General features: G+C 37.6%; 1 protein-coding gene across 4 annotated transcripts in view; it reads left to right on the top strand.

The window, feature by feature from the left end:
• The window catches only part of LOC105471383 (COPI coat complex subunit gamma 2), a 162,328-nt gene that overhangs the window by 42,798 nt on the left and 92,242 nt on the right, over positions 1-27,288 (top strand). For 3 of the 4 annotated variants that reach the window (XM_011723830.2, XM_011723831.2, XM_011723832.3), the window contains exons 6-9: positions 12,736-12,811; positions 16,173-16,265; positions 17,597-17,683; positions 18,716-18,873. In XM_011723830.2, the coding sequence (XP_011722132.1) occupies positions 12,736-12,811; positions 16,173-16,265; positions 17,597-17,683; positions 18,716-18,873 (414 nt within the window). Of the gene's footprint in view, positions 1-5,961; positions 6,087-12,735; positions 12,812-16,172; positions 16,266-17,596; positions 17,684-18,715; positions 18,874-27,288 lie in introns of those variants that run through there. The other variant, XM_011723833.2, reaches the window with a different exon arrangement.

The raw sequence follows: 27,288 nt of genomic DNA on the forward strand, positions 1-27,288 counted from the left end.
AATATTAACCTAGAATAATCAACTCTGAGACATACTGTAGTAAAACTATCAGAATTTAAAGAGAAGATTATTAAGACTTTCAGGCAAAAAAAAAAAAAGAAAGATCAAACAACTTACAAAGGCAGAGGATTCAAACCAGCATCAGACTTTTGAAAAATCAACATACAAAATACGGCAACAATGCAGCAGTATTTTAAAAGTAACCAGTGAGGCTGGGCGCGGTGGCTCATGCCTGTAATCCCAGCACTTTAGGAGGCTGAGGTGGGCGGATCACAAGGTCAGGAGTTCAAGAATAGCCTGGGCAAGATGGTGAAACCCCATCTCTACTAAAAATACAAAAATTAGCCAAGCATGGTGGCAGGCGCCTATAATCCAGCTACTCAGGAGGCTGAGTCAGAGAACTGCTTGAACCCAAGAGGCAGAGGTTGCAGTGAGCTGAGATCATACCACTGCACTCCAGCCTGGGCGATAGAGTGAGACTCCATCTCAAAAAAAAAAAAAAAAGTACCCAATGGAAGTGTGAGTGGCTGATTTTTATCTAAGGAAGCTGTCTTTCAAATATAGGGAATTCTGCACCCATTAGCTCTTTCTGAGGAACTTTCTAGAGGATTAGCTTTATCCAGTGAAATGACATCTGGGAAAACTTTATTGAAAAGACTGATGGTAAGTATTGTAAAATATAAAAATGTTTATGTAAGAGCAAAACAGTGGAAATGTTTCTACAGTGGAGTGTGGAAGACTAATGTAAAAATGTTATACACTGACAAATAATATGATGAAAAAATGGGAGGAGAAGGGATAGGAAAAAAGTAAAATGGGAAAACCTTTTATAGTCAACAGGTGGGTGCTACAAAATACTGGGGGAAAAATCCTATTAATCCAGACGTAGTAAAATAAGTGAGAAAATGAGGGAACTAAGGTCATCAAAAAAGATTTAATCACAAAGGAATTCACTAGAAAAACACATAAATCTTCCTAACTACCAAAATTTAAAATATAAAGGCAAATAGCATGTATCTTTTGGAGACAGAAGCTGCAAATATAATATAATACATATCTTTATAGATTATTGTGATAGAGCCAAAATCAAGCGTATCAGTTATAACAATAACCATGAATAGGCTTAATCCATATATTAAAAGAAAAAGTTTCAGTTTGGCTTACAAACAAAACAACACTGTATGCAAGAGACACACTTAAAGTGATACAGAGAGGCAGAAAATAAAGGGATAGACAAAATTATAACAGGAAAATGGAAACAAAAAGAAAGTAAAGTAGATGCCAGGCAAAGTGGAACTTAAGGCTAAAAGCATTAAATGTGACAAAGAAGGATACTTTGTAATGATTAAAGCCACAATCCACAGTGAAAATATATTATTCAGTATATGTGTAAGAGATAACACCACAACAACCTTTATGAAGCAAAAACCATGGAGATGTAGAGAGATATAGCTAGAAACATATGAATAATACATTTTATTAGCTCACTTTTAGTACAAGAGAGATAAAGTAGATAAATAAGTAGGGAATATGCAATCTAAATCACCTATTAATAGAGTAGATCTTTTATATATATTGTCAAGTTCTTCACCTTTATAGTAGAGAATACATATTCTGAAGTACCCTGAGCACATTCAGAAAAAATCATTATTAGATGACAAAGTATCAATAACTCCCTTAAAGTAGAAATGTTACAAACCACATCTCTGATCACAGTACAATAAAACTAGAATTTGTTAACAGAAAGAAAAAGACCCTTCCATCAGAAGACTTTAAAATCTTTATTTCTGGGTGAAAGAGGAGATGCAAACTTAAATAACAGAATTTTGGGGAAAAAAGGCAAATCACTTCATAAACTACATATCAATCTATAGACTATATAGCACTGTAAGACGACTGTAGTTAACAATTATTTATTATGTATTTTCAAATCGCTCAGAGAGGATTTTGAATGTTCCCAGTAAAAGAAATGTTAGATGTTTGAGGAGATGGATATGCTAATTACCCTGATTTGATAACTCTGCATTGTATGTATCAAGACATCACTGTGTGCCCCCTCAGTATATACAATTATGTGTCAATTAAAAATAAATCTATGTGGTGAATTAAAGCAGTGATCAAAGTAAAGCTCATTGCAGTGAATACCTTTTATCAATGAGAAGGAAGGAATAAAAAATGAATTAAATTCTTAGCTCAAAAAAACTAGGTAAAGAACAACAAAGTAATTCAAAAGAAAGCACATGATAGAAATTAGTATAGATAAAAACAAAATAATGAGGAAAAAATAGAAAAACATCTATTAAATCAAAATCCTAGTTTTGAAAAAATTAACAATATAAATAAACCGTAAGCTAAGTTGATGAAAAAAAGGAGAAAGCATAAATATGCAAAATAAATGACAAGGGGGAAACAGAAGAAATGTAAAAATCAAAAAACAAATTTTTAGTCTTTGAAATAAATTTGAAACCTAGATGTAATGGATAATTTCTCAGGCAAATACAGGTTGTCAAAAATGACCCTATTTTTTTTTTTTTTAATGGGGAAACACTAGAGGCATTTCCACTAAGATCAGGAACCAAGGCAAGGATGTTCATTATCTTCACTGCTATTCAACGTTGTACTAGAGGTATTTAGCAATGCAGTTAGACAAGAGAAACCAAGTTGAGACATAAGAATGAGTTAACAAAGAAGTAAAGCTGTCTGTTTTTAGATGATGTGATCGAATACCTAGGAACCCCAGATAATCAGTGATAAAATGAGCTCAATAATTTAGTGGGATAGCAGGATATAAAATTCATATATAATAATCAATAGTCTTATTTCTCAAAAGAAGATATACAGATAGCCAACAAACATATGAAAAAATGCCCAACATCACTAATCATCTGGGAAAAGCAAATTAAAACCGCAATGAGATACCGCTTTATTTCTGCCAGAATGGCTGTAATTAAAAAGTCAAAAAACAATAAATGTTGGCATGAATGTGATAAAAGGGGAACACTGTTACACAGCTGATGGAAATGTAAATTAGTACAACCACTATGGAAAACAGTATGGAGATTCTTTAAAGAATTAAAAGTAGAACTGCCATTTGACCCAGCAGTCCCACTGCTGAGTATCTACCCGAAGGAAAAGAAGTCATTATATGAAAAAGACACATGCACATGCATGTTTATAGCAGCACAATTCACAGTTGCAAAGACATGGAACCAACCTAAGTGCCCATTAGTCAACAAGTGGATAAAGAAAATGTGGTGTGTATATACACCATGGAATACAGCCATAAGAAGGAACAAAATAATGTCTTTCGCAGCAACTTGGGTGGAACTGGAGGCCATTATTCTAAGTCAAGTAACTTGAATGGAAAACCAAGTATCATATGTTTTAACTTATAAGTGGGAGTTAAGCTACATGGACACAAAGGCATAAGAATGACATAATGGACTTTGGGGACTTGGAAGAGGGGAAGGTCAGGAGTGGGTGAGGGATAAAATACTACATATTGAGTACAGTGTATACTGCTTGGGTGATGGGTGCACTTAAATCTCAGAAATCACCACTACAGTACTTATCTATGTAACCAAAAACCACTTGTACCCCAAAAACTATTGAAATAAAAAAGTTAAAAAAAATCATTAGTCTTCATAGAAACAGCACATAGAGAACATAATAGTAGATAGACAGAACCCCATTTACAACAACAAAAAGGATTAAACACTAGGAATAGATTTGACAATAAATGTACAAAACTTAGAAAAAATGTTAAGCCCCTTACTCTTGTCTGAATGTTTGTGTCTCCGCCACCCAAGTATATTTTAAATTTCTAACCCCCAAGTTCATGGTGTTGGGAAGTGGGGCCTTTGCGGGGTAATTAGATTATGAGGATGGAGCCCTTGGGATCAGGATTAGTGCCCTTATGAAAAGACTGTAGGCCGGGTGCGGTGGCTCAAGCCTGTAATCCCAGCACTTTGGGAGGCCGAGGCGGGCGGATCACAAGGTCAGGAGATCGAGACCACAGTGAAACCCCGTCTCTACTAAAAATACAAAAAATTAGCCGGGCGCGGTGGCGGGCGCCTGTAGTCCTAGCTACTCAGGAGGCTGAGGCAGGAGAATGGCGTGAACCCAGGAGGCGGAGCTTGCAGTGAGCCGAGATCGCGCCACTGCACTCTAGCCTGGGCAACAGCGTGAGACTCCGTCTCAAAAAAAAAAAAAAAAAAAAAGAAAAGAAAAGACTGCAGAGCACTAGCTAGTCTCTTCTACCATGTGAAGACACAGCTAGAAGAGATGCCATCTGAACCAGGAAACAGGACATTGCCAGTCACCAGATTTACCAGTATCTTGATCTGAGACTTCCTAGACTCCAGAATTGTGGAAAATAAATGTTTATAAGAAACCTAGTCTGTAATATTTTGTTATAGCAGGCCAAATAGACTAAGATACTCCTGAAAGACTCAAAGTATACTTAAACAAATGTAAAGATACCTTGTTTTTTGGAAAAAAAAATTGTTTTATTTTTCAGTTTTTTTCCTTGAAACAAGGTCTCATTATGTTGCCCAGTCTGTCCTCAAACTCCTGGGCTCAGGCAAACCTCCCATTTCAGCCTTCTGAGTAGCTGGGACTGTAAGCATGTACCACCATGCCCAGAGTTGTTGCCTGTTTTTTAATAGACCAACTCAACGTTATAAAAATTTTACTCTTCCCTAAACTAATTTATAAATACAGTGGAATCCAATGAAAATACCAACAAATCATATTATGGAGTTAGGCAAGTTGGTACTAAAGTTCACGTGGAAAATATAATGTAAGAATAGCTGGGAAGTCACTGAGAAAGGAAAAAGCATGAGGGATGGGGATAGAGGGGAGAGGAAGCTAGCTCTACTAGTCAGTAAATCTAAGGCCTATACAATTAAAACAGTGTGGTACTGGCACATGAACAGACTAATAGACCGTGGAATAAAATTGTGTGGTGACTTTGTAATGTGGTGACCTTGGTCAGGCTGATCTACGTTTTTCAGATACAATCTGATACAGATGGAAAGTACAGAATTAGACCCAAATACATACGGAATTTAGTGTAGTGACATACTGTTTAACAAGGTGGCATTTCTAATCATTGGGGTAAACGTGTACCTTTTAATACATGATGCTGGAACAGTTAACCATTTGGAAAAAGATAAAATTAGACTCATATTTCCTGTCATACCCATGAGTAAACTCCAAATGGATAAGGCATATAAATTTTTAAAAAATAAAACCATGCATGTAATAGAAGAAAAGATGGATGTATTCCCCTTTAACCTTGGTGTAGAGAAAAGCTTTGTTAATTACGACTACAGTTTTAGAGGCAATCAAAGAAAAGGTTGATACATTTGACTCCATGAAAAATTTTTTTTAATTACCTGTCAAAATCAACATAAAATGTAAAATGAGCCAGGGGTTTGCAGTAGGTCCAGGTTGTGGTACAAACAGCTATTTTTGATTATTGTAATGGAATCCCACGTGACCTTGCCACCTATTTTATTGCAAAAGCAGTGTGGTAGTGAGCTCAGGACTACAAGATCCAACAGTTTTACTATACTATGTTCCACCTAGGAAACATATTGAGTGCTCAGCTGAGGTACTGGGTTGAGGATGGGACCCTGTGAGGTTAGGGAATTTTCCTCTGGAATGCAGCATATGCATTAGATTGATAGCCTGTGTATGGTGCTATCACCAATAAATACAATATGTAGGTCCAGAATTCAAGAGATGGAAGTAGGACTGGCCCCCTTCACTGTCACTCACAGTGACCCACTTGTAGAAACTGTGCATCTGCTATGGTTTGAATGTTTCTGTTCTGTCAAAATTCATGTTGAAACTTAATTCCTAATGCAGTAGTATTAAGAGGCAAGGCCTTCAGGAGGTGAGGATGTCATAAAGGCTCTGCCCTCGTGAATGAGATTAATGCCCTTATAAGAGACTTCAGAGAGCTCCCTTCCTCCTGCCACCGGAGGATACCTAGATGGCACCATCTGTGAGGAATGGGACCTGCACCAGATACTAAATTTGCTGGCTCCTTGATCTTGAACTTCCCAGCCTCCAGAACTGTGAGCAAATACATTTCTGTTCTTTATAAATTACCCAGTTTAAGGTATTTTGTGATAACAGCTGGAATAGACTTAAGACAACATCCCATCTGTACCCCAAATGTGAATTAGAGACCCTGGTTCCAGGGAACAGTGTTTTTCAGGGGTGAAAGGACAGAAGCATTTAACTCATTGGCTCTTGATTCCTGTTGGTTGAGGATTATCTTTAGCACAGAAACACCCACACTTCAGGATTATACATGTCTGAGTGACACGTTGGCAACCACAGGCAGCTGATACTCCCATGTCAGAGAAGTCAGGGCCACAAACTGAGCCAGTCTGCATATTTGGAATGATGATCACTGTTAGGTCACTTTGGGTTCTTCATTCTAGTGAAGGTAAGGAAAGTGCTACTATACTTACAGAGGTCATTGACCTTGATTCTTATCAGGAGCTAGGATCATTTCTGTATAATGGTGGCAGAAAGGACTCTGTCTAGAATTCATGGTATTCACTTGAGTGTATTTTGGTGCTTGCTTTCTTGCCTCTGGGAGTGTTGGTAGGGATAGAGAACAACCAGTGGTTCAATCAGGGTACACCCAACACAGGGCTCACATCCTTTGGGATAAAGGTTTGAGTCAACTGTTGGACACGTAGCCAAAACTAGATGAAGTGCGGGCCAGTGGGGAGGGAAATGTAGAATGGTTGGTTTTAGGAAGGAGATGATGAATATCAATTATGGCCTTGGCATTAGTTGTAGCAGCAAGGATTGAACCATGTTCCACTCACCTTCCTTTATTTAGTCTTTTGTAGAAATAGTGATTGCTACCGTGTTGAAGCCTCCATGATAGATTAGACTTAATGGAAGACATGAACAAATTTGAGGGATGGAATGGGTAGCCTGTATTGGATATCTCTTTTGAGCCACTTTGCATGGTCCCAGGCCTTATCTTTGATTCCAGCTGTGGCATGATGAGCAGTTCTTTAGGGGCTCAGCTCACTGGCATTGTTATTGCCTTACTTCAGGTATGCACTGAGTGTTTTTTTGCCTACTCGGATTCACTTCAGCTCACATGTATACTCCCCAGAAGTATGGGGGAGTTAGTACTCTGGGGTTAACATTCAGCCAGGGGCTAACAGTTAGTGGTTCTGAGATGTATTTCATAAGGCTCCTCAGAAGATTGCTCATTAAATAACCAGTTGCCAGCATCAGTGACCCACTCAAGGAAAGGTCTTTATATTGCTTTTACCTCCTTCCCTGTTCATTTCCCTGTCATTCACTTCTCCCTCTGAACACCTTCCTAAATAAACTACCTTTATGCAAGCCTTTGCTGTCAGGACAGCCAAAGCTATGACAGAGGTATAGAACATGGGTTGGCAAGCTATGGTACATGGCCAAAACCATGTAAATAAAGTTATTTATTTATTTATTTATTTTTGAGATGGAGTCTCGCTCTGTCTCCCAGGCTGGAGTGCAGTGGCATGATCTTGGCTTACTGCAACCTCCACCTCCCGGGTTCCAGTGATTCTCCTGTTTCAGCCTCCTGAGTAGACATGTGCCACCACACCCAGCTAATTTTTTGTATTTTTAGTAGAGATGTGGTTTTATTATGTTGGCCAGGCTGGTCTCGAACTCCTGACCTTGTGATCCACCCACTTTGGCCTCCTAAAGTGCTGGGATTACAGGTGTGAGCCACCGCACCTGGCCAGTTTTTTATATTTTTAGTAGAGACGAGGTTTCACCATGTTGGCCAGGCTGGTCTTGAACTCCTGACCTCAAGTGATCCGCCTGCCTTGGCCTCCCAAAATGCTGGGATTACAGGTGTGAGCCACCATGCCCAGCTGTAAATAAAGTTTTGCTGGAACACAGCCACACTATTTCTTAATGTATTGTATATAACCACCTTTGTGCTGCAGCTACAGAATTGAGTAGTTGTGAGGAGATCATATAACCTGTAAAGTCTAAAATATTTACAGAATAAGTGTGCCATTCCTGTGCATTGATTTCCCAGTGCTGCTAGAACAAGTTACCACAAACTTAGTAACTTAACAAATCTGGTGACTTAAAACAACACAAATTATTTTACAGTTCTGGAGACTAGAAGTCTAAAATCAGTTTTACTCGGCTGATGTCAGAGGTATAGGCAGAGCAGGTTCCTTCTGCAGGCTCTAGGGGAAAATCTGTTTTCTTGCCTTTTCTAGCTTCTGAGGCTACCTGTGTATTCCTCAAATCCTAACTCCCCCTTCCCATCGTTCCAGTCTCTTGATTCGTTGTGACATATGCTTCCTGTGTCAAATCTCCCTCTGCCTTGTTCTTATGGGGACACTTGTGATTACATTTAGGGCTAACCCAAATAATTCAATATAATCTCCCCATCTCAGTGTCTTTAACTTAATCACGTCTGCAAAGTACCTTTTGCCATATGAGGTACATTTACAGGTTCTAGGGAGTAGGACTTTGATGTCTTTAGGGGCCATTATTTAGCTTACCACAGGCTTCCATCTGGTCCCTAAAGATTTACATTCATCCTACATGCAAAGTGCATTCACTGTATTGCAATAATCTTCCAAAATCTAAACCCCATTGCATTAACTCTGGTCCAAGATGTCATTAAATATTATAACTCCAGAGTCCCAAATCTCATCATCTAATCATCTAACTCCAGTATAGGTGAGTTTCTGGGTATGATTCATCCCAAGACAGAATTCCTCTTTATCTATGGACCTGTGAAACTAGAAAACAAGTTATGTGCTGTGGAAATACTGTGGTGCGACAGGCCTAGAATAACAATTATATACATTCCGATTCAGAAAGGGAGACAATGGGAGGAAAGAAAGGAGTCACTAGCACCAGACAATTTTTAAATTTAATCAGGCAAACTTTTAGGTTTCAAGGGTTGAGAATAATCCCTGTGGCACCCAGCTCTACTCTGTGGGCCAGATGGTTGTGTATGTATTGTGTATGGCTACTTTCATGTTACAGCAACCAAATCGAGTGGTTGTGGGGTGGTTATATAGCCTGCAGAGCCTGAAATATTTACTAGATTGTTCCCTGTCAGAATGTATGCTTGTTGAGGGCAGGAATCTTTGTCTCTTTTGCTTACTAAAGTATCCTAAGTGTCTGGAGCAGTGTCTGACACTTACTAGACACTCACTGAAACGCTGAACTAAAAGAAAAAAATTTAAGCAATTTAATAGAGATGAGAGGGCAAAACTTTTGACATTGCTGAAGTAGTATTTATAGATAAATAAAACATTAAAAAAGAACTCTTAAAAACATAGCTACATATTAAAATAAATCTACATTTTAAAATAACATACTGTATTCCAACAAAAATTGTAGCAGAATGACTAACACCAACATGCATCTTGGTTAACTTGTACTCTGGAGAGAAGTAATTTTTAAGACTTCTGGCAGAAGAAGCTAACCATTTAAAAGTGAGAAAAACTAAGTCCGACTTCAGCCATTCATGGCAGTTTTCAGTGTCAGAAAAGAATGAGGACAGTGTCTGCAAAGTTTTAAGAAACAGAACATGTGATACAAGAATAATACAGCAAAGCGAATTGTCATTCAAGCACAGGGATAACAAGCAGACTTCCACACTGTAAAGAATTCAGGGGCCATAACACCTGTGAGCTTTTCTTGAAAAATAAAATTAAGCATTAAAGTTATGTTAATCAAAGCATTAAATCAAAAGAGTGAATTCTGTAAGAGGGGCTACAGGAAATGAATTACCAGTGAGCATTGAATTTATTCAATTATAGAAGTAAGGTTAAACTACTATAGAAATTATGATTAAAGATAGAATATAAATGTTATAATCCATGATAATACAAAAAGAATAATACTAACAAAAATTTGGAGATACACGGGAGGGCAGATGAGAGAGGAGAAAGCTCATGAAAGCTTAATTTTTTTGCTTTCATAGCTTAAGTCTTTTATCTAAAGTTTTATGGCAGCAACAAAAAGAACTAGAGTGTAAGTCTTCCATATTTCAGAAAGAAAACACATTCACTTAGAAAACAAAACACACACTTACATCTGTATTGTCTAATAAGATAGCTATTAGATACATATGGCTGTTATAGTGAACATTAATTGAACTTTTGTAAAATTAAAAATTCAGTTCACTAGCTATATTTCAAGTGCTCATTAGCCGCATGTAGCTTGTGGCTACTATATTGAATGATGTTAGAACATTTTCCATCATTGCATAAAGTTCTATTGGATAACACTGCCTTATAGGAAACAAAGAAAGTGTTAAAAATAGAGATGTAACACAAAACAGATTGACAGAATTAACACCAGACATTGACTATTAAAAGAAACACAGATTAGTTTAAAAATGAAATACAACTAACTATATGCTATATATTGTGATGTATATAAAACAAGGCAAAGCAAAATTTGAATATAAAAGGAGGGGTGAAAGCATATAAGGCAAACACTACTGAAAGGAAGCTTGAGTGAAGGTGTTAATAGTTAGAAAATGGAATTAAATACAGAAAGTTTTGAATGAGACAAGAATGAGGCACTTTATCCAAAATGAGGAGAAAGTGTCATGAATTATTTATTAATATATCACCAAAGTACATAAGCCAAAAATCACAAAAAAATGTAAATAGAAACAAAATAGTATCAGCCCTTGTTTTAAAAAGAAGGAAAAACCTAAGGGTATAAAGGATATGAATAATAAACTTGATACAGATTAATTAATACTTATGAAAACCTTACCTTTATAATAGAAAAGTCACCTTTACAGGTATTCATGGAACACTTACAAATTATTCAACATTCAATCCCTGAAAACCCGTTAATTCTAGAATGTGGAAATGTAGTCGAGACTTACTCTGTCATTACAATGCAATCAAAAAATACATTTATTTTGAGAAGAAAATGAACAGATAGTACCCAGATATGTTAAAATGGAAAAATAAAAAGAAAGCCTCAACGTTTGGGCCAGTATATAAGTAAAAATTGAAATTAAAGAATATTTTTAAAATCTAATGACTAAAATCTGTGATTTCAACTAAAGCTATGCTCAGAGGAAAATTCATAGCCCTTGGCACTTAAATTACTGGATGAGTGTATTGTTCAGGGCTCCCTGTTGCTAGCAATAGAATCTAGTTCATAGATACTCTTGGAAATCCGGAAAACCAAGCTTGCATCTGATAGAGCCAGAAAGAGTGCGTCAGAGAAAAATGCCCATGCTGCAAAATTTTTTTAAGTACAGGACACTTCCAAAAAAAATGTCTTTTTTTTTTTTTTTTTTTGAGACAGGGTCTCACTCTGTTACCCAGGTTGGAGTGCAGTGGCGCCATCTCAGCTCACTGCAACATCTGCCTCCTGGGTTCAAGCAGTCCTCCCACCTCAGCCTCCCAAGTAGCTGAGACTTCAGGCACGTGCCACCATGCCAGGCGAATTTTTGCATTATTTGTAGAGACGGGGTTTTGCTATGTTTCCCAGGCTGGTCTTGCATTCCTGAGCTCAAGTGATCCTCCCTCCTTGACCTCCCAAAGTGCTGAGATTACAGATGTGAGCCACTGCACCTGGCCAAATTACTTTTCTAATTGAAAAAGAAATGAAGGACTATCAGTCAAAACTTTTTCCTCTTGGTGTGCTAATGGAGGGAGTCAGAGTTGTAGGTCATTTTGGATTATGTGAGAGGAGTTGAGGTAGTGGGGAGATTGATAGCAGTAGGATAAATGCATGGGGAATTAAAGAAGGGAGGGTAAAAGGTTAAAAACCTCTTTAAAGCATGGGCGTGGAATTTTGTAGCTCATTTCACACTTCTGCATGTTTTTGAAGCTCAGCAGAAAGGTCTGAAGCCATTGATAATTTTAGAAAGCCATGCCAAAGAGTGATACCTCATGAGTTAATTATTTTTGTTAATTTATTTTAAAAAGTTATGTCTAGTCTGATGGGATTTTAGGATTTGGGGATATGTCAGACTAGGACTCTTTATACCATTGTCCTTTGTTTGTTTGTTTATTTATTTATTTGAGACGGAGTCTTGCTCTGTCACCCAGGCTGGAGTGCAGTGGTGCGACCTCGGCTCACTGCAAGCTCTGCCTCCCGGGTTCACACCATTCTCTTGCCTCAGCCTCCTGAGTAGCTGGGACTGCAGGTGCCCACCACCCCGCCTGGCTAATTTTTTGTATTTTTAGTAGAGACGGGGTTTCACTGTGTTAGCCAGGATGGTCTCGATCTCCTGACCTCGTGATCCGCCTTCCTCGGCCTCCCAAAGTGCTGGGATTACAGGTGTGAGCCACTGTGCCTGGCCTGTCCTTAGTTTATTTTTTATGCCAATTACCAGTATCTAAAATTATGGGGAAGGGGTTGTTTTGTTTATGTGATTATCTTTCTTCCTCCTAGAATGTAAGTTCCATGAAGGTGAAGGACTTTTTGCCTTTTACTAATTTTGCTCATTGCTTTATTCTTGAATTAGAACAGTTTTCTATGCAGTAGTCTTAGCATATATACAAAGAATATTTATATTACATAAATATTTGTTTATGGAATATAAAATAAGTATAAATATTCCTCCATAAATTTGTTGAATCAGTAGCTGCATTAAGATAATTATGGGACAATTGGAAATTGACTAGGGGTGAACTCCACGGGAGAGATTTTAATTGATCTTATGTTAACCAATTTGATTTTTCTTAGTCTGACTAAAGACATGACTGGAAAAGAAGATGTATACCGAGGCCCGGCCATCAGGGCTCTCTGCAGAATCACTGATGTAAGTTCTCTGTTTTACTGAGTTATCAAATGGAACACTATGTTTATCTGCGGGTAGCCATGTAGATTTCGTAGGATTTCCTAGGCTAACTTTGTGAATCTTCAGTATAAGAGAAACATGATCACCAGAAACACTTTTGTGACTCCAGTCTTTCTTTTTTCTTCAAATTTCTTTCCTTTAATTTATTTATGTTAGTCCATTTTCTCTCTTTATTTGCCCTCTTGAACTGTTGTAGTGAGGGTACATTGCTTGCAGGAAACAAAAACCCATTCAAATTTATCTTAAAAAGCTTTATTATAGGACACAAATCTCTCAGAATTTGAGGTGAAGCTTACAGGTAGACACCAGGGCAAGAAATTGGGCAGCTTTAAGAATTCAACGGAAGATTTTTTTTTCTTTTTCTTTTTTTGAGTTGGAGCCTCGCTCTTTCGCCCAGGCCAGAGTGCAGTGGCACGGTCTCGGGTCACTGCAACCTCCGCCTCCCGGGTTCAAGTGATTCTCCTGCCTCAGCCTCCTGAGTAGCTAGGATTTCAGGCACCCACCACCACACCCGACTAATTTTTTTTTTTTTTTGTAGCAGTTTGAACAAACTGAAAACTGTATTCTTCTGTGTGAGCTGAACTCAAGTTTCAGAATAATCATCGCCATTTGGGAGGCTTTTTGTTAAAATGCAGAAGAAATCTCAAAATACTGTATTTATATCCGCCTTCCACTGCTGCCAGTATAGTAAGCATCTCCTACACAATCAACAGTAAACAGCAAATGATGCAGTTCATAGAGTATTTTGCACTTGGGAAAAAATATGTATCTGAATTTTAAAAAGAAATGTTTAGATTTTGTATGTCTTTTTTATTATTATTAAAATACTAAGTGAAACTCCTCAGCCTGGCATCTTTTCCTCTATCTCAATAGCTTATCCCAGAGCCAGAAAAAGCCTTGAGGAGACGATGTCTTCTGGCTTCCAGATAAAACTTACCCAAATTTTTTGGCAACTCATCCCTAATGATTTTAAAATTCGAAAAGGCTTGTCTTTTTGTCTGTCCTTAAAAGCAGTATCAAGTATTATCTCCTAGGGGGGATCTAAGGAGTGGGGAAAATTTATAGTTCCTCCTCACCGCAGTACAGTTCACAACCGCTGGCCAACCCATAGGTGGCTCAGCACCTCCCTAGTCAAGATGTCCCAACTCCAGGAAAGTGCCAGCACTGGGGGTCAGCCAGTGTCATTCTTTGTATACACTCTTGGCCACCAAATAGTATTGTGAAATGCAGATCATTCAGCCGCTACCATCATCACTACTCCTACAGAGCACGAGAAAGCAATCTCCAATCTCTTTTATAAATGAACAGTCCTAACTTCTAGGCTCAGAGATGATAGATAAAACTTAGCTGTTGCAATTGTATAATTCCCTGACATGAAATTTTGTTGGATTTAATATCTACATGATATAGCCATTTAAGAGTATAACTTGAGAAAAAAGGAAAAAATCTACCTGATCAAAAAACATGTTGGGGTGACCTATAAGAATCGTAAACTTCCCCTTTAGCATCTGTATTGAAGATATAGATGAAGTACATTCATTCCATAATTACTAAGCTCCTATTATGTGCCAGGCAGTGAGCACCTGCTCATCAGCTCATTGGCAATAGCCATGCTCAAGATCCATGCTCCTTATGTAACTTTCTGATTATAATTGATCTTCCCAGATAAGATTTCCCCAACAGGAGCGATAATCCAGTTCACTTGGTGGGTATAAGTGTAAAAGAATGCACTGGCATTCTATTATGTACATAACTTCCTATGAGTTTGATTTAATGTGACAAAACGTGAATACCTTTGTGTGGAGTGACAAAATCACACTTCTAGAACTGCAAAGCCAAGGACCGTATCCATGACCTTCACGCTACACCAACTTGGAGCCATCCTCTTTGACTTCTCTCATAACTCACTTCTATTCCAAGAACAAGTCTTCCTCCTTACTTCTGGGACATTTGCTTTGGTGTTTCAAAATAATGGATAGTCAGGGACATTGGAGTTTGGATATGCCTTTATTAAGAAGTCTTCCAAGTGGGGTAAATGAAGATTTTCGTAGGGTATGGGAAGACTGCAAGGAATACTTAGGCAATATCCTCAAATCAGTCTGAGAAGAGTTTTAAAGGAATACATTTCCAGATCTCCAACTTCCCTATGAAATATTTTCTAAAACCAGGCCGACGCCAGGCTGATTTTTATATTTTTAGTAGAGACAGGGTTTCACCATGTTGGCCAGGCTATTTACTGTGGTGATCCGTCATGTACTAGACACAGGCCCTCTTGTTCCAATATTTAAGAGAGAGAATCTGATTAGCCAGCAGTAGGCCAGTAGCTTATATCTACCTGTGTCTGAGTCAGGTGTTTAATTTTGATCCAGTTCATTATATCTGGAGGGATGAGATCATGTGGTATATTTGGCTCTCTCTTTCTGGGAACTCTGAGTAGGAAGGGCAGGCCAGGCATTGCCAAGCAAATTGAATAATAGCTATATACTCATGCTTGGGTATATTTTAGGTGTGTGTTTGTAACCTTCTCAAGTTGTAAAGGTTGAGTAGGACCAAATTATATATTTGATAACTCTGGATCCTAGAAGGAGTAATAGAAATGCTGTAATATTTTTTGGTGCACTGTTGTTTTGTTGTGATTGTTTTAATTTATTTTTAGCATTAAATTGGTAGCAGCATGAGCCTTGACCATGCTAGTGCTAGCAATAAAACTCTTTTTTTATCTGAATATTGTTCTCAGTCTTTTTACTCATCTTTATCTGCCACCATCTTCCCAGTGCTTTTTCCCAGTTAAAGTTGAAAAGAACTGTATTTCCAGAAGATGTTATATTGAGGGCTCACTATAGTAATATGCTACACATTTAGTTCTTTATGTATCTCAGATAATCAGGGATTACATTTGATTTCTAGGACTTTCTGGGATCTGTATGTAATATGTACCCTTCACATAGAGGAATCTTCATAACTTCAAAAGCAGGCTCCATCTCCATATAGGAATTTCTTTATAACTTTCCTGATGGATTCAGCGTCTACTTCTGTATTTCTTCCAAACTATGATTCTCCATTTTGGGACAGTTTATTTCATTGTTGAACAGTTATTCTTCTTTATATGTAATCTAAAATGTTCTTTCTTAAAGCTTCAACTTCGTTGTTGGGGTTCTGCGCTTTGGGATATTATTACTATATTATCATCCTTTCAGTGCATTCTAAATATTTGCACAGAAACAAATACAAGATTGGTTTTTGAAAATTATTTTGAAGCATAAGAGTGATTTTGCATAAAAATGTTTTTCCTTAACAATTTTTTCTTTTTGAATGTTATTAGGGAACAATGTTGCAAGCCATTGAAAGATACATGAAGCAGGCCATTGTGGATAAAGTTTCCAGTGTATCCAGTTCAGCACTGGTGTCTTCCTTGGTAAGTGAACAAGCAGCTTCCTAGTTCTTACGCATGGTGCAGTTTGGAGTTGCAAAAACAAGGTATCACTAGGATTCTCTCACAAATGAAACAGTTAAAAATATGTATATACCTCTATTACTTTATCCAAGTGTGTTTTATCTAGAGCAGGGGTCCCCACCCCAGGGCTTCAGACCAGTACTGGTCCGTGGCCTGTTAGAAACTGGGCTACACAGCAGGCAGTGAGTGGCAGGCAAGCGAGTATGACGGCCTGAGCTCCGCCTCCTGCCAGATCAGCAGCAGCATTAGATTCTCATAGGAGCTCGAACCCTATTGTGAGCTGCCCATGCAGGGATCTAGGTTGCTGGCCTCATATGAGAATCTAACTAATGCCTGATGATCTGAGGTGGAACAGTTTCATCCAAAAACTATCCCCCTGCCCACTATCCATGGGAAAATTGTCTTCTATAAAACCAATTCCTGGTGCCAAAAAGATTGGAGATTGCTGATCTGTAGGATCATTGAGCAATTAAAAACATAACATTTTCATATGTTTGAAAGGTTTTGGAAATCTAAAAGTTATGTTGTACACATAATAAAAGAGGGGTAAGTGTGGGGTATGGGGCAGGGAAGAAACCTAGGGCCCTTTTCTTTCATTTAAAATCTTCTTTATGACCTGCCTTTATGACTTCTACTACTTTTCTGTTTGTCCTCTGCTTTTTCTGGTGCCCTTTGTCTATGTGTATCCTTCAATCCAAAGTTTCCTGTCCCACTTCTGAATTTCCTCCCAGGAAGTGGTCTTTTTTTAAGTAATATATTTTTCTTTCTGGTTTTCAGCAGAACACAATTTATACATTAAAACCTATCACATTGCATTTGATTAACATCACTTACATAGTGTGAATGTATAAGACATCTAAATACAAGAGTTCCTGATTCTGGAATATAATTGGCTGAGTTTTATAGCAGAGAATAATACACAAGCAGAGAACTTGTGTACTGTCTGTCTTCCAGGGGAGTTTCCCGGAAATAAAGCTTATAATGATGATGTTATTTAAGCACCTTTCTGTTGACTGTCCATCCCCATCCTGTTCTTCCTCTTTCATTACTTCCTTTTACATACCTCTCCCAGCTCACAAACATATACTCACCTTTGTAACAGGTGTGGGAAAAAATACTTCCCGTTTATCAGTTGCTCCAGGAGTAGAGAAACAAAATAGACTTATAAGAGCTACATAGTTTTCTTCCTCTTGGGAAATGTCTGTTAGTGATTTTCCAAGAAAACTAACTCATGTTTCTAAGCTTCTAGTGACATGCATTATTTATTCTCATTTTTTTTTTTCTGTATTTAGCACATGATGAAGATAAGCTATGATGTGGTTAAGCGCTGGATCAATGAAGCCCAAGAAGCTGCATCAAGTGATAATATTATGGTCCAGGTACTGTCAGTGAATCACATTAGCTTATGTCTCAGGATCAGCATTCTTTAAACCTGTATTGTAGGGGCAGTTTATTGATTCCCTAGATAAACATTAACTAAAGGTAAATTAAGCAGCTACTAGTATATATTCTGAAGTAGGAATCTCGCTAATTATGATTACTGCCATTTGAATACTGCCCTTCAAGTGTTTCGTAGAAGCTCGATGACCCTGTGTAGGGATATTTGGGAAAGATTATAGATTGAGATGCTCATTTCAGTCTTTGAAAAATAATTTATGTAAAAAGATATTCAGTTCCAAGTTCTGAGGCCTTGATTATAGACGTTAAAAAAATCATAAGGAGCAGCTTTTACTTTATGAAACTTTGAAACCATTTTGTCAAAAAGAGCTTCTTTTCATATTTATCAGGTTATTCTTTATTAAGAGGAACAAGATTAAATTCTTAACTGGAAATTGTATGTAAAGTACCCCATTTTGTTTGAGAGGGTGTTTAGGCCCTCTTGGTGTTTATAACTTCTATGGTAGCACATTTAGTTATTAGGAAACAAGAGTAGCCATTTTTCCCTTGGGAAACACTCTCGTTCTGGTGACTCTGATCATGTGGTTTTATACAAAGTGTCAAGATAATGACATTCTTGTAGCATGCTTTAGATTAATCCTTTAATTACTAAGGTGGCCACACATGATGTAAAGCCACTCGTAGAGACAGATAGCACCAGTAAAGCCCTGGGCCTGAGCACGTGTGTACTGAGGATGTGTGAGCCAGTGTTGAGCCTGCTAGAGCCATCTTCAGATTGTATGTCACCTCCTTTATACCTGCCAGTCTGAATTGACAACTTCTGGGGGTAAATTAGAAACTCTTAATCTTTTTAGTCTTGCCTGTGTTTAGTTCAGTGTGAAAAAGATATTCGTGTACATGTGACCTGGGTATTTAAAAGAAATCTTTAATCTAGTTCCATGTGATTCTATTTTTGTGTAAATATTTTGATGTCTTTCTAATCCATGTGCTGCCTTCTTTTTCGTTTTCTTTAGTACCATGCATTGGGAGTCCTGTATCACCTTAGAAAGAATGATCGACTTGCTGTTTCCAAGATGTTGAATAAGTTTACTAAATCTGGTCTCAAGTCACAGTTTGCTTACTGCATGCTGATCCGAATTGCCAGTCGTTTACTGAAAGAAACTGAGGATGGGTAAGTGTCTTCACCTAAACCTGGGTTATTTTCCATTTGCAAAGTTAATATACCTTAGAGTTTATTTCCTTTATGAATTTTTTTTGGGCAGTGCTGACTTTACAGATGAGTTTGACGTTTTTCAATTTTTTAAAAAAATTATGGAATTTCAAATCACACTTTTTGTTTTTACCTTAATGTATACTCTTGTGTATGTACTTAATTATTAATAGCACATTAACAAACTGATATTGAACAAAAAATATATGCATTGATCCTAAGATATATAGATAATTAAATATGAAAGTTGGAAGGGACATTAAGAATTATCCTATCTATCCCTTTTATTTTTATAAAAGAGAATGTTGAAGTACTGCATGTAGTGATTTGCCCAAGATCATTCCGCAAGTCTGAGGCACATATGTTACCAAAAAAACTTTGAAGGCTAGGGAAGGGCAGGAAAGAGAGATCTTTTGAGGTATAGTAAGCTGGGGATGGATCTAGGGAGCAAAGAAGACCCCTTCCCCAGCCTGAAAGGCTTATGGCTGAACTCCAAAGATTTCTTATGTGGCCTGGGAAACTGAGTTGTAACACAGAGAAAGATCTCTAGAATCTGCCACTACTACTAATGTCCCGCTGAAAGGGGAAGCCTGATTTGTTCCTCAGGTCATTTGTCAATAGCAGATAACTGAATTTAATTAAAGCTGCAGCAAAGTCCTGACCCAGATCAACTATCAGCTACTAAAAATGAAAAAGGACCTGCACTTTTTGTAATGAGAAGTATTATTTACATCTGTCTCTACTGCACCTTTATAAGTAGTGTCTAGCAAACAATCAAAAAACACAGAGGCAGGGACATGTAACCCATAAACAAGAGGGAAAAAAGCAGTCAGTAGAAGCTGATTTACAGATGACCCAAATACAGAAATTAGGAGGCAGTGACTTTAGAAATTATTAGGCAGTGACTTTTAAACAACTTTTGTAAAGTGAACACCAAAGGAGTTCTGTAAAGTGAACTTTTTTAACTTTAGTAAGTTATATCTTTTCGATAAAGAGTGGAAAAGATGGACAAAATGTGTAAATGGGTAAGGAATTTAATAGATAAATAGAAACTAGAAAAAAAAATCTTGAACCAAAAACTGCAATATCAAAAATAAAAATTTATTTGAAGTATAAATTTTTCAAATTTATTTGAAGTACTTGGACACAAGCAGATTGGACACAGTAGAAAAAAAATTGGAGAACTTAAAGACAAGTCAATAGAAATTGTCCAAACTGAAGCATAGGGAGAAAAATAAGAAAAGAAAATAAAAGAATAGAACATCTGAAGCCTAGGGAATATATCAAAAAGTCTAATACTTGTGTAATAAGTCTCAGAAGGAAAGGAAACAGAATGGAGCAGAATAAATCTTTGAAGAGATAATGGATGTATTAGTCCATTTTCATGCTGCTGATAAAAGACATACCTGAGACTGGGCAATTTACAAAAGGAAGAAGTTTAATGGACTTACAATTCCACGTGGCTGGGGAAGCCTAACAATCATGGTGGAAGGCAAGGAGGAACAAGTCACATCTTACATGGATGGCAGCAGGCAAAGAGAGAGAGCGCTTGTGCAGGGAAACTCCCATTTTTAAAACCATCAGATCTTATGAGACTTACTATCATGAGAACAGCACAGGAAAGACTTGCCCCCATGATTCAGTTACCTCCCACTGGGTCCCTCCCATAACACGTGGAAATTCAAGATGAGATTTGGGTGGGGACACAGCCAACCCATACCAATGGATGAGAATTTTCCAAAATGAATGAAAGGGGCTGGGTGCGGTGGCTCACAGCTGTAATCCTAGCACTTTGGGAGGCTGAGGCAGGTGGATCACTTGAGCTCAGGAGTTCGAGACAAGCCTGGGCAACATAGTGAAACCCCATCTCTACCAGAAGAAAATACAAAAATTGGCCAGGCATACTGACACAGGCCTGTGGTCTCAGCTACTCAGGAGGCTGAGGTGGGAGGATCAGTTGAGCCTGGGAGGCAGGGAGGTGGAGATTACAGTGACCTGAGATGACACCACTGCACTCCAGCCTGGATGACAGAGTGAGACGCCCATCTCAAAAAATAACAACAAACCCAAAATGAATCCAGGATGGTCAGTGACACTCAAGTAGGATAAATAAAAGCCACACCTAATCATAACCTAGTCATATACATCACAAGTAAAAAGTTGAAAACTAAAAGAGAAAGAATGAAAGAAAAGCTTGAAAGTTGCTTTTTTAAAAAAAGGCACATTAGATTCATTAGATTCAAGGAAACAAAAAATAAGAATGGTTGACTTTTCAGAAAAATAGATACCAGAGGATAATGGACATCTTAAAATTGTTGAAACAAATAACTGTCAATCTAAAGTTCTATACTCTAAAAGTATTCTTCCAAATGAAGGTGAAATTAAAACATTTTCAACCAGGAAAAAACAAAAACCTGAAAAGATTCGTGTCCACATATCTGCATCATGAAGGATGCTAAAAGAAATTTTTCCAGCTAAAAAGAAATGATAGTAGATGGATGCCTGGATCTTCAGGAGGAATGAAGAACAGGAAAAAGGGTACATATGTAGGTAAATTAAAAGGTAAACATGTAGGTAAATTATAAATATATACAATTTTTACTAAAACCAGCAGCAAATTGTGGGCTTATATATATGTAGAAGTGAAATATATGAAAATAGTAGTATAAAGGGCATGAAGGAGAAAAATGGACATTTGTAAAGTTTTTGTATCATTCATGTAGTAGTATATTATTTGATGATACACTATGATAAGGATGAATATTGTAATCTCTTGATGAATATTGTAACTAACAAAAAATCTTTGTGAAACATATGGATCTTAAATGTCAACAGGGAAGATAAAATGGAGTATTTAAAAATATTCAGTTGAGCTTCCTCCTTCCAATAATGGTGTAGCTTGGCCAGCTTAATCCTCCTGCAAATAATGATTGTCATTAGTACAAAGATATTCCTTCCCCAAACTTCTGGACAGAGTGGTCAAAACAGTTTGAGGTTGGAAGAGTAACTGAAAACTTAGAGTAGAAATCATGGAAAGGAGGGAGCCATAAAGGGAATAAGTCTCAAAATGAATTTTAAACTCTGCAAAAATCACTGGCTGACCACTGAACTACATATATACAGGAGAATACTCTAGGAGACCTGCTGGAAGCAGTAGTTGTAAGATGAAAGAACTGAATGGGGAATCCAGCTGCAACTCACTATGGAGGAAATAAAGTTTGGAGTTTGATCCCAGCCAAGCTTCTTGCTAAAGAAACTCCATAAGTTCTAGAGTCTTTACAGTATATCATTACAATGTTTAACAGATGGTAAAAGTTATCAGTACAAAGAATTTAGAAATGTGACTAGTGGCCAAGAGAAAAAGCAATCAATAGAAACTGACCCTGATGTGATCTAGACATTGGAATTAGCAGACAAAAACTTTGAAGCATCTATTATAAATTTGTCCATGACTTACTTTATTTATTTATTTATTTCAAACAGAGTCTCTCACTCTGTCACGAAGCATGGAGTACAGTGGCGTGATCCTGGCTCACTGCAACCTCTGCCTTCCACATTGAGGCAATTCTCTCACCTCAGCCTCCCAAGTAGCTAGGACTACAGGGATGCACCACCATACCTGGCTAATTTTTGTACTTTTTGTAGAGATGGGGTTTTGCTGTGTTGCCCAGGGCTGATCTCAAACTCCTGAGCTCAAGCAATCCATCTGCTTCAGCCTCCCAAAGTGCTGGTATTATAGGTGTGCACCACCGCACCCAGCCTTGTCCATGACTTTAACGGAAAATAGTTATCATGATTGAACAGGGGAAATGGAAACTACAAAAAGAGCTAAGTAGAAATTCTGGAGCTTAAAAGTACTCTGTCAGGATTCAACCAGAGAAATAGAACCTGGAGGATATAAATATGTAGAGATTTATTTATTATGTAATTTGGGGACTAGCTAAGCAAATCTAAAATTCATAGGACAGGCTGTCAGAAAGGGAAGATTGCGGGGAGGCTGGAACTCAGGGGCCCAGGCTGAAGTTGCTCTCCATAGGTGAAATTTATCATTTCACATTTTACTGTAAACAGCAAGATAAAACTGGGTCATATCTTCATTTTTGGAATTTTCTTCAAGTAAATATCCAACTTCATTGTTTACAAGTTCTGCTTCACAAATAACTACAGGGCACAATTTCACTAAGCTGTCTGCCAATACATAACAACAAGGATCTACCTTACTTAAGTTTACATTAATATGTTTTTCACTTCCTTCTGAGCCCTCACTACAGCATCTTTTAAGTCCAGATTTCTGTAGGCAGTTCATAAGCCCTGACCAGCAGTGTCCTTAAAAACCAGATCTTTCTTTTCTTTTTTCTTTTTTCTTTTCTTTTCCTTTCTTCCTTTCTTTCTTTCTTTTCTTTCTTTCTTTCTTTCTTTCTTTCTTTCTTTCTTTCTTTCTTTCTCTTTCTTTCTTTCTTTCTTTCTTTCTCTTTCTTTCCTTTCTTTCTTTCCTTTCTTCCTTTCCTTTCCTTTTTCCTTTCATTTCCTTTCCTTTCCTTTTTCCTTCCCTTTCCTTTTTCTTTCCCTTCCCTTCCCTTTTTCCTTTCCTTCCCTTCCCTTCCCTTTTCCTTTCCCCTTTCCCTTCCCTTTTCTTTTCCCCTTTCCCTTCCCTTTCCTTTTCCTTTCCCTTCCCTTCCCTTTTCCCTTCCCTTTCCTTCCCTTTTTCCTTCCCTTTTCCCTTCCCTTCCCTTCCTTTTTCCTTTCCCTTTTCCCTTCCCTTCCCTTCCCTTTCTTAGATATAGTCTTGCTCTGCTGCCCAGATTGGAGTACAGTGGCACAGTCTCAGCTCACTACAACCTCTGCTTCCTGGGTTCAAGCCATTCGTATGCCTCAGCCTCCTGAATAGCTGGGACTATACACATCCCAGCACTTTGGGATGCTGAGGTGGGTGGATCACTTAAGATCAGATTTCTTATAAGTTTCTTCAAAACTAGGCTTCATCCATCACGCTCCTCAAAAATTCTTCCCAGCTTCCACCCAGTGCCTGATTCCAATCAGTTCTATGATTTGAGGTATTTGTTGCAGTAACACTTCACTTACAGGTGCCAAAATCTGTTAGTTTTTTTTATTGCTGCCGTAACTAATTACCATTAAATATAATGGCTTACAACAAGATCCATTTATTATCTCATAGATCTATAGATTAGAAGTCTGATACAGGCCTCATGGGGCTAAAGTGAAGATGTTGGTGGAGTGCTGTTGCTTACTGGAGGCTTTGGGGAAGAATCCACTTCCAGTCTCATTTAAGTCGTTGGCCAAATTCATTTACTTGAGATTGTAGGTTGTAGGTCTCTGTTTCCTTGTTAGCTTTCAGCTGGAGGTTAGTCTGTGCCTCTGGAGGTTGCCTGTATTCCTTCTCATGCTTTCAGTGAGCAACTGAAGGCCTCTGTTGAGTCCCTTGCTTATTGATTCATACGTGTCAGAACCAGTAATGGTGTGTTGAGCTGCACTTTGAATCTCTCTGACTTGCCCTTCTGCCACATTTCTTCTGCCTCCTCTTTCAGCACATCTGTTTTAAAGTGCTCATGTGATTAGATCGCACCTACCTGGGTAATTTAGGTGACAATCTTAATCGTATCAGCACAGTTCCTTTGCCATGTTGTAATGTAACATACTCATCAGTTCTAGGAATGAAGACATAAACATCTTTGGGGAGCCATGCTTCCCCAGCACGTACAATAACTGAATCGGATAATTTGCTGAATGGACTTAACAGCAGATTAGAGATGGCTGATAAGAGAGTCAAAGAGAGTGAATTTGAAGATAGAGCAATAGAAAGTAGCTAATTTGAAGAACAGAGAGAAAACGTATTAAAGAAAGTAAAGAGCCTCAAAGAACTATGGGATAAGATCAAGTGTCCTAACACATATGTAATTGGAATCCAGAAGGAAAGGTGATAGAATGGAGCAAAAAAGATATATGGAGAAATAATGTCAAAATATTTCTCATTATGGGTTTACTCTAGTAGTATAAGGTTGATCTAACAGTAAAACATAGCATAATATACCTCATTTTAAAAATACAAGAGAAGAGTCTTAATGTCTTAATGGGTGCAGAAAAAAGCAGTTGATACAATTTAATGGCAATTCATGATTGAAATCTCTGCAAACCAGCACTGGAAGGGAACATGATTATTCTGACAACAGTACAAAAAAATTCCACTAAACTTTGTACTTATTGGTGGACTATTAAAAGCTTTCCCCTTGAGAGTGTGAATGAGAGAGATAAAAATGCCTGCTATTTTTATTTTTTAAACAGTATTTTGCTAGAAGGCCTACTTTGTACAGTAAGTGAAGAAAATAAAATATCTAAAAATTTGAAAGGAGGACATAACACTATATGTGGAGACAATATGGCTGTATTTTTCAGGAAATGCAAAATAATCTGTACATTATCTATTAAAGTTCGTATGTAAATTTACCAGTGTTGCTGGATAAAGGGTCAATATCCAAAGTTGTTTTATTTCTTATTCCAGCAACCCATCAAAAAGATAAAATTTTGAAAAGATGGTATAATTTATAATTATATTGAAATCAAATCCTTGGGAATGTATCTACTAAAATTTGTATATATCTCTACACAGAAAATTATACAATATTATTTAAAGTATGACCTAAGTAAATGAGGTATATACCATTTATGGAATATTCAGTATTGTAAAGATACAATCTTAAATTGACCTATGGATTCCACAGACCCCTAATTACAATCCTAACTGACTTCAAATAAGTCACCAAACAGAAATGCATACATTTGTGTGTTAAAAGACATACAGCTGATCCTTGAACAACATGGGTTTGAACTGTGTAGGTCCACTTACACATGGATTTTCTTCCACCTCTGCCACCCTTGAGACATCAAGACCCCCTCTTCCACCCCAGCCTACTCAATGTAAGATGATGAGGATGAAGACCTTTATGATGATCCACTTTCACTTAATGAGTAGTTAATATATCTTCCCTTCCTTATGATTTTCTTAATATTTTCTTTTCAGTAACTTACTTTATTGTGAAAATACAATATATATTACATATAACATAAAACGTGTTAATGACCTATTTTTGTTAACAAGATGATCAATAGTAGGTTATTAGTAGTGATGTTTTGGGGGAGTCAAAAGTTACATGTGAATTTGCAACTACATGGGGGTTGGCACTGTTAATCCCATGTTGTTTGAGGATCACCTGTACAAAATGCCTATAGTACTATTATTCATAATTGTCACACACAAAAAATTTTTTTTTTTTTTGAGACTGAGTTTTGCTCCTGTTGCCCAGGCCAGAGTGTAATGGTGCCATCTCGGCTCACTACAACCTCTGCTTCCCAGGTTCAAGTGATTCTCCGGCCTCAGCCTCCCCAGTAGCTGGGATTGCAGGCACACGCCACCACGCCCTGCTAATTTTTTGTATTTTAAGTAGAGACGGGGTGTCACCATGTTGGCCAGGCTGGTTTTGAACTCCTGACCTCAGGTGATCCACCCGCCTCAGCCTCCCAAAGTGCTGCCATTACAGGTGTGAGCCACCATGCCCAAATTGCTGCAAAATGGAAGTAGTCCAAATGTCTGTCAGTGCTAGAATCAAAAAATAAATTGTGGTATATTCATATAGTCAAATAGTATACAATAATGGAAATGAACAATTACTGTTAAATGCAATCACATAGATAAATCTCACCAAGAAGTCATACACAAAGGAATACATTTTATATAGTTCCATTTATGTTAATTTTAGACTTAACTAACATAGGTACAACTAACGTATGGTATTGAAAGTTAGTATAGTGATTATCTCTGAGGTAGGAGTACATTAATTTTGTAGTAATTCATTTAACGACTTTCATACTGTCACGTCTAACACCAGATTAAAGGGATAGTAAATATTTATTATATAATTTTTGCAGATCAGGGGTTTGAGAGTGTCTTAGTTGGATGGTTCCTATTTGGGATATAAAAGTTGATAATTCTGAATTGATGTTTAAAAAAAATTTTTTTTTAATTAGTAACAAGCTCTGAAATTCCAGAGGATGACAACATGATAAATAATGGTGTAGAAGGTGGTATTAGTTTATGACCATACCTCCCTAACCAACCCTGATCTCATCTGATCTTGGAAGCTAAGCAAGGTTGGGCCTGGTTAGTACTTGGGTGCGAGGCTATCTGGTAATACCGGATGCTGTAGGCTTTTTTAAAAAAAAGGGAAGTGGTTCGCTGGGTGCAGTGGCTCATGCCTGTAATCCCAGCACTTTGGGAGGCTGAGGCAGGAGGACCACTTGAGGTCAGGAATTTGAGGCCAGCCTGGCCAACATGGTGAAACCCCTGTCTCTACTAAAAATACA

Source organism: Macaca nemestrina, chromosome 4 (genome assembly GCF_043159975.1).
Source record: "Macaca nemestrina isolate mMacNem1 chromosome 4, mMacNem.hap1, whole genome shotgun sequence".
In the NCBI taxonomy this organism is placed as follows: domain Eukaryota; kingdom Metazoa; phylum Chordata; class Mammalia; order Primates; family Cercopithecidae; genus Macaca; species Macaca nemestrina.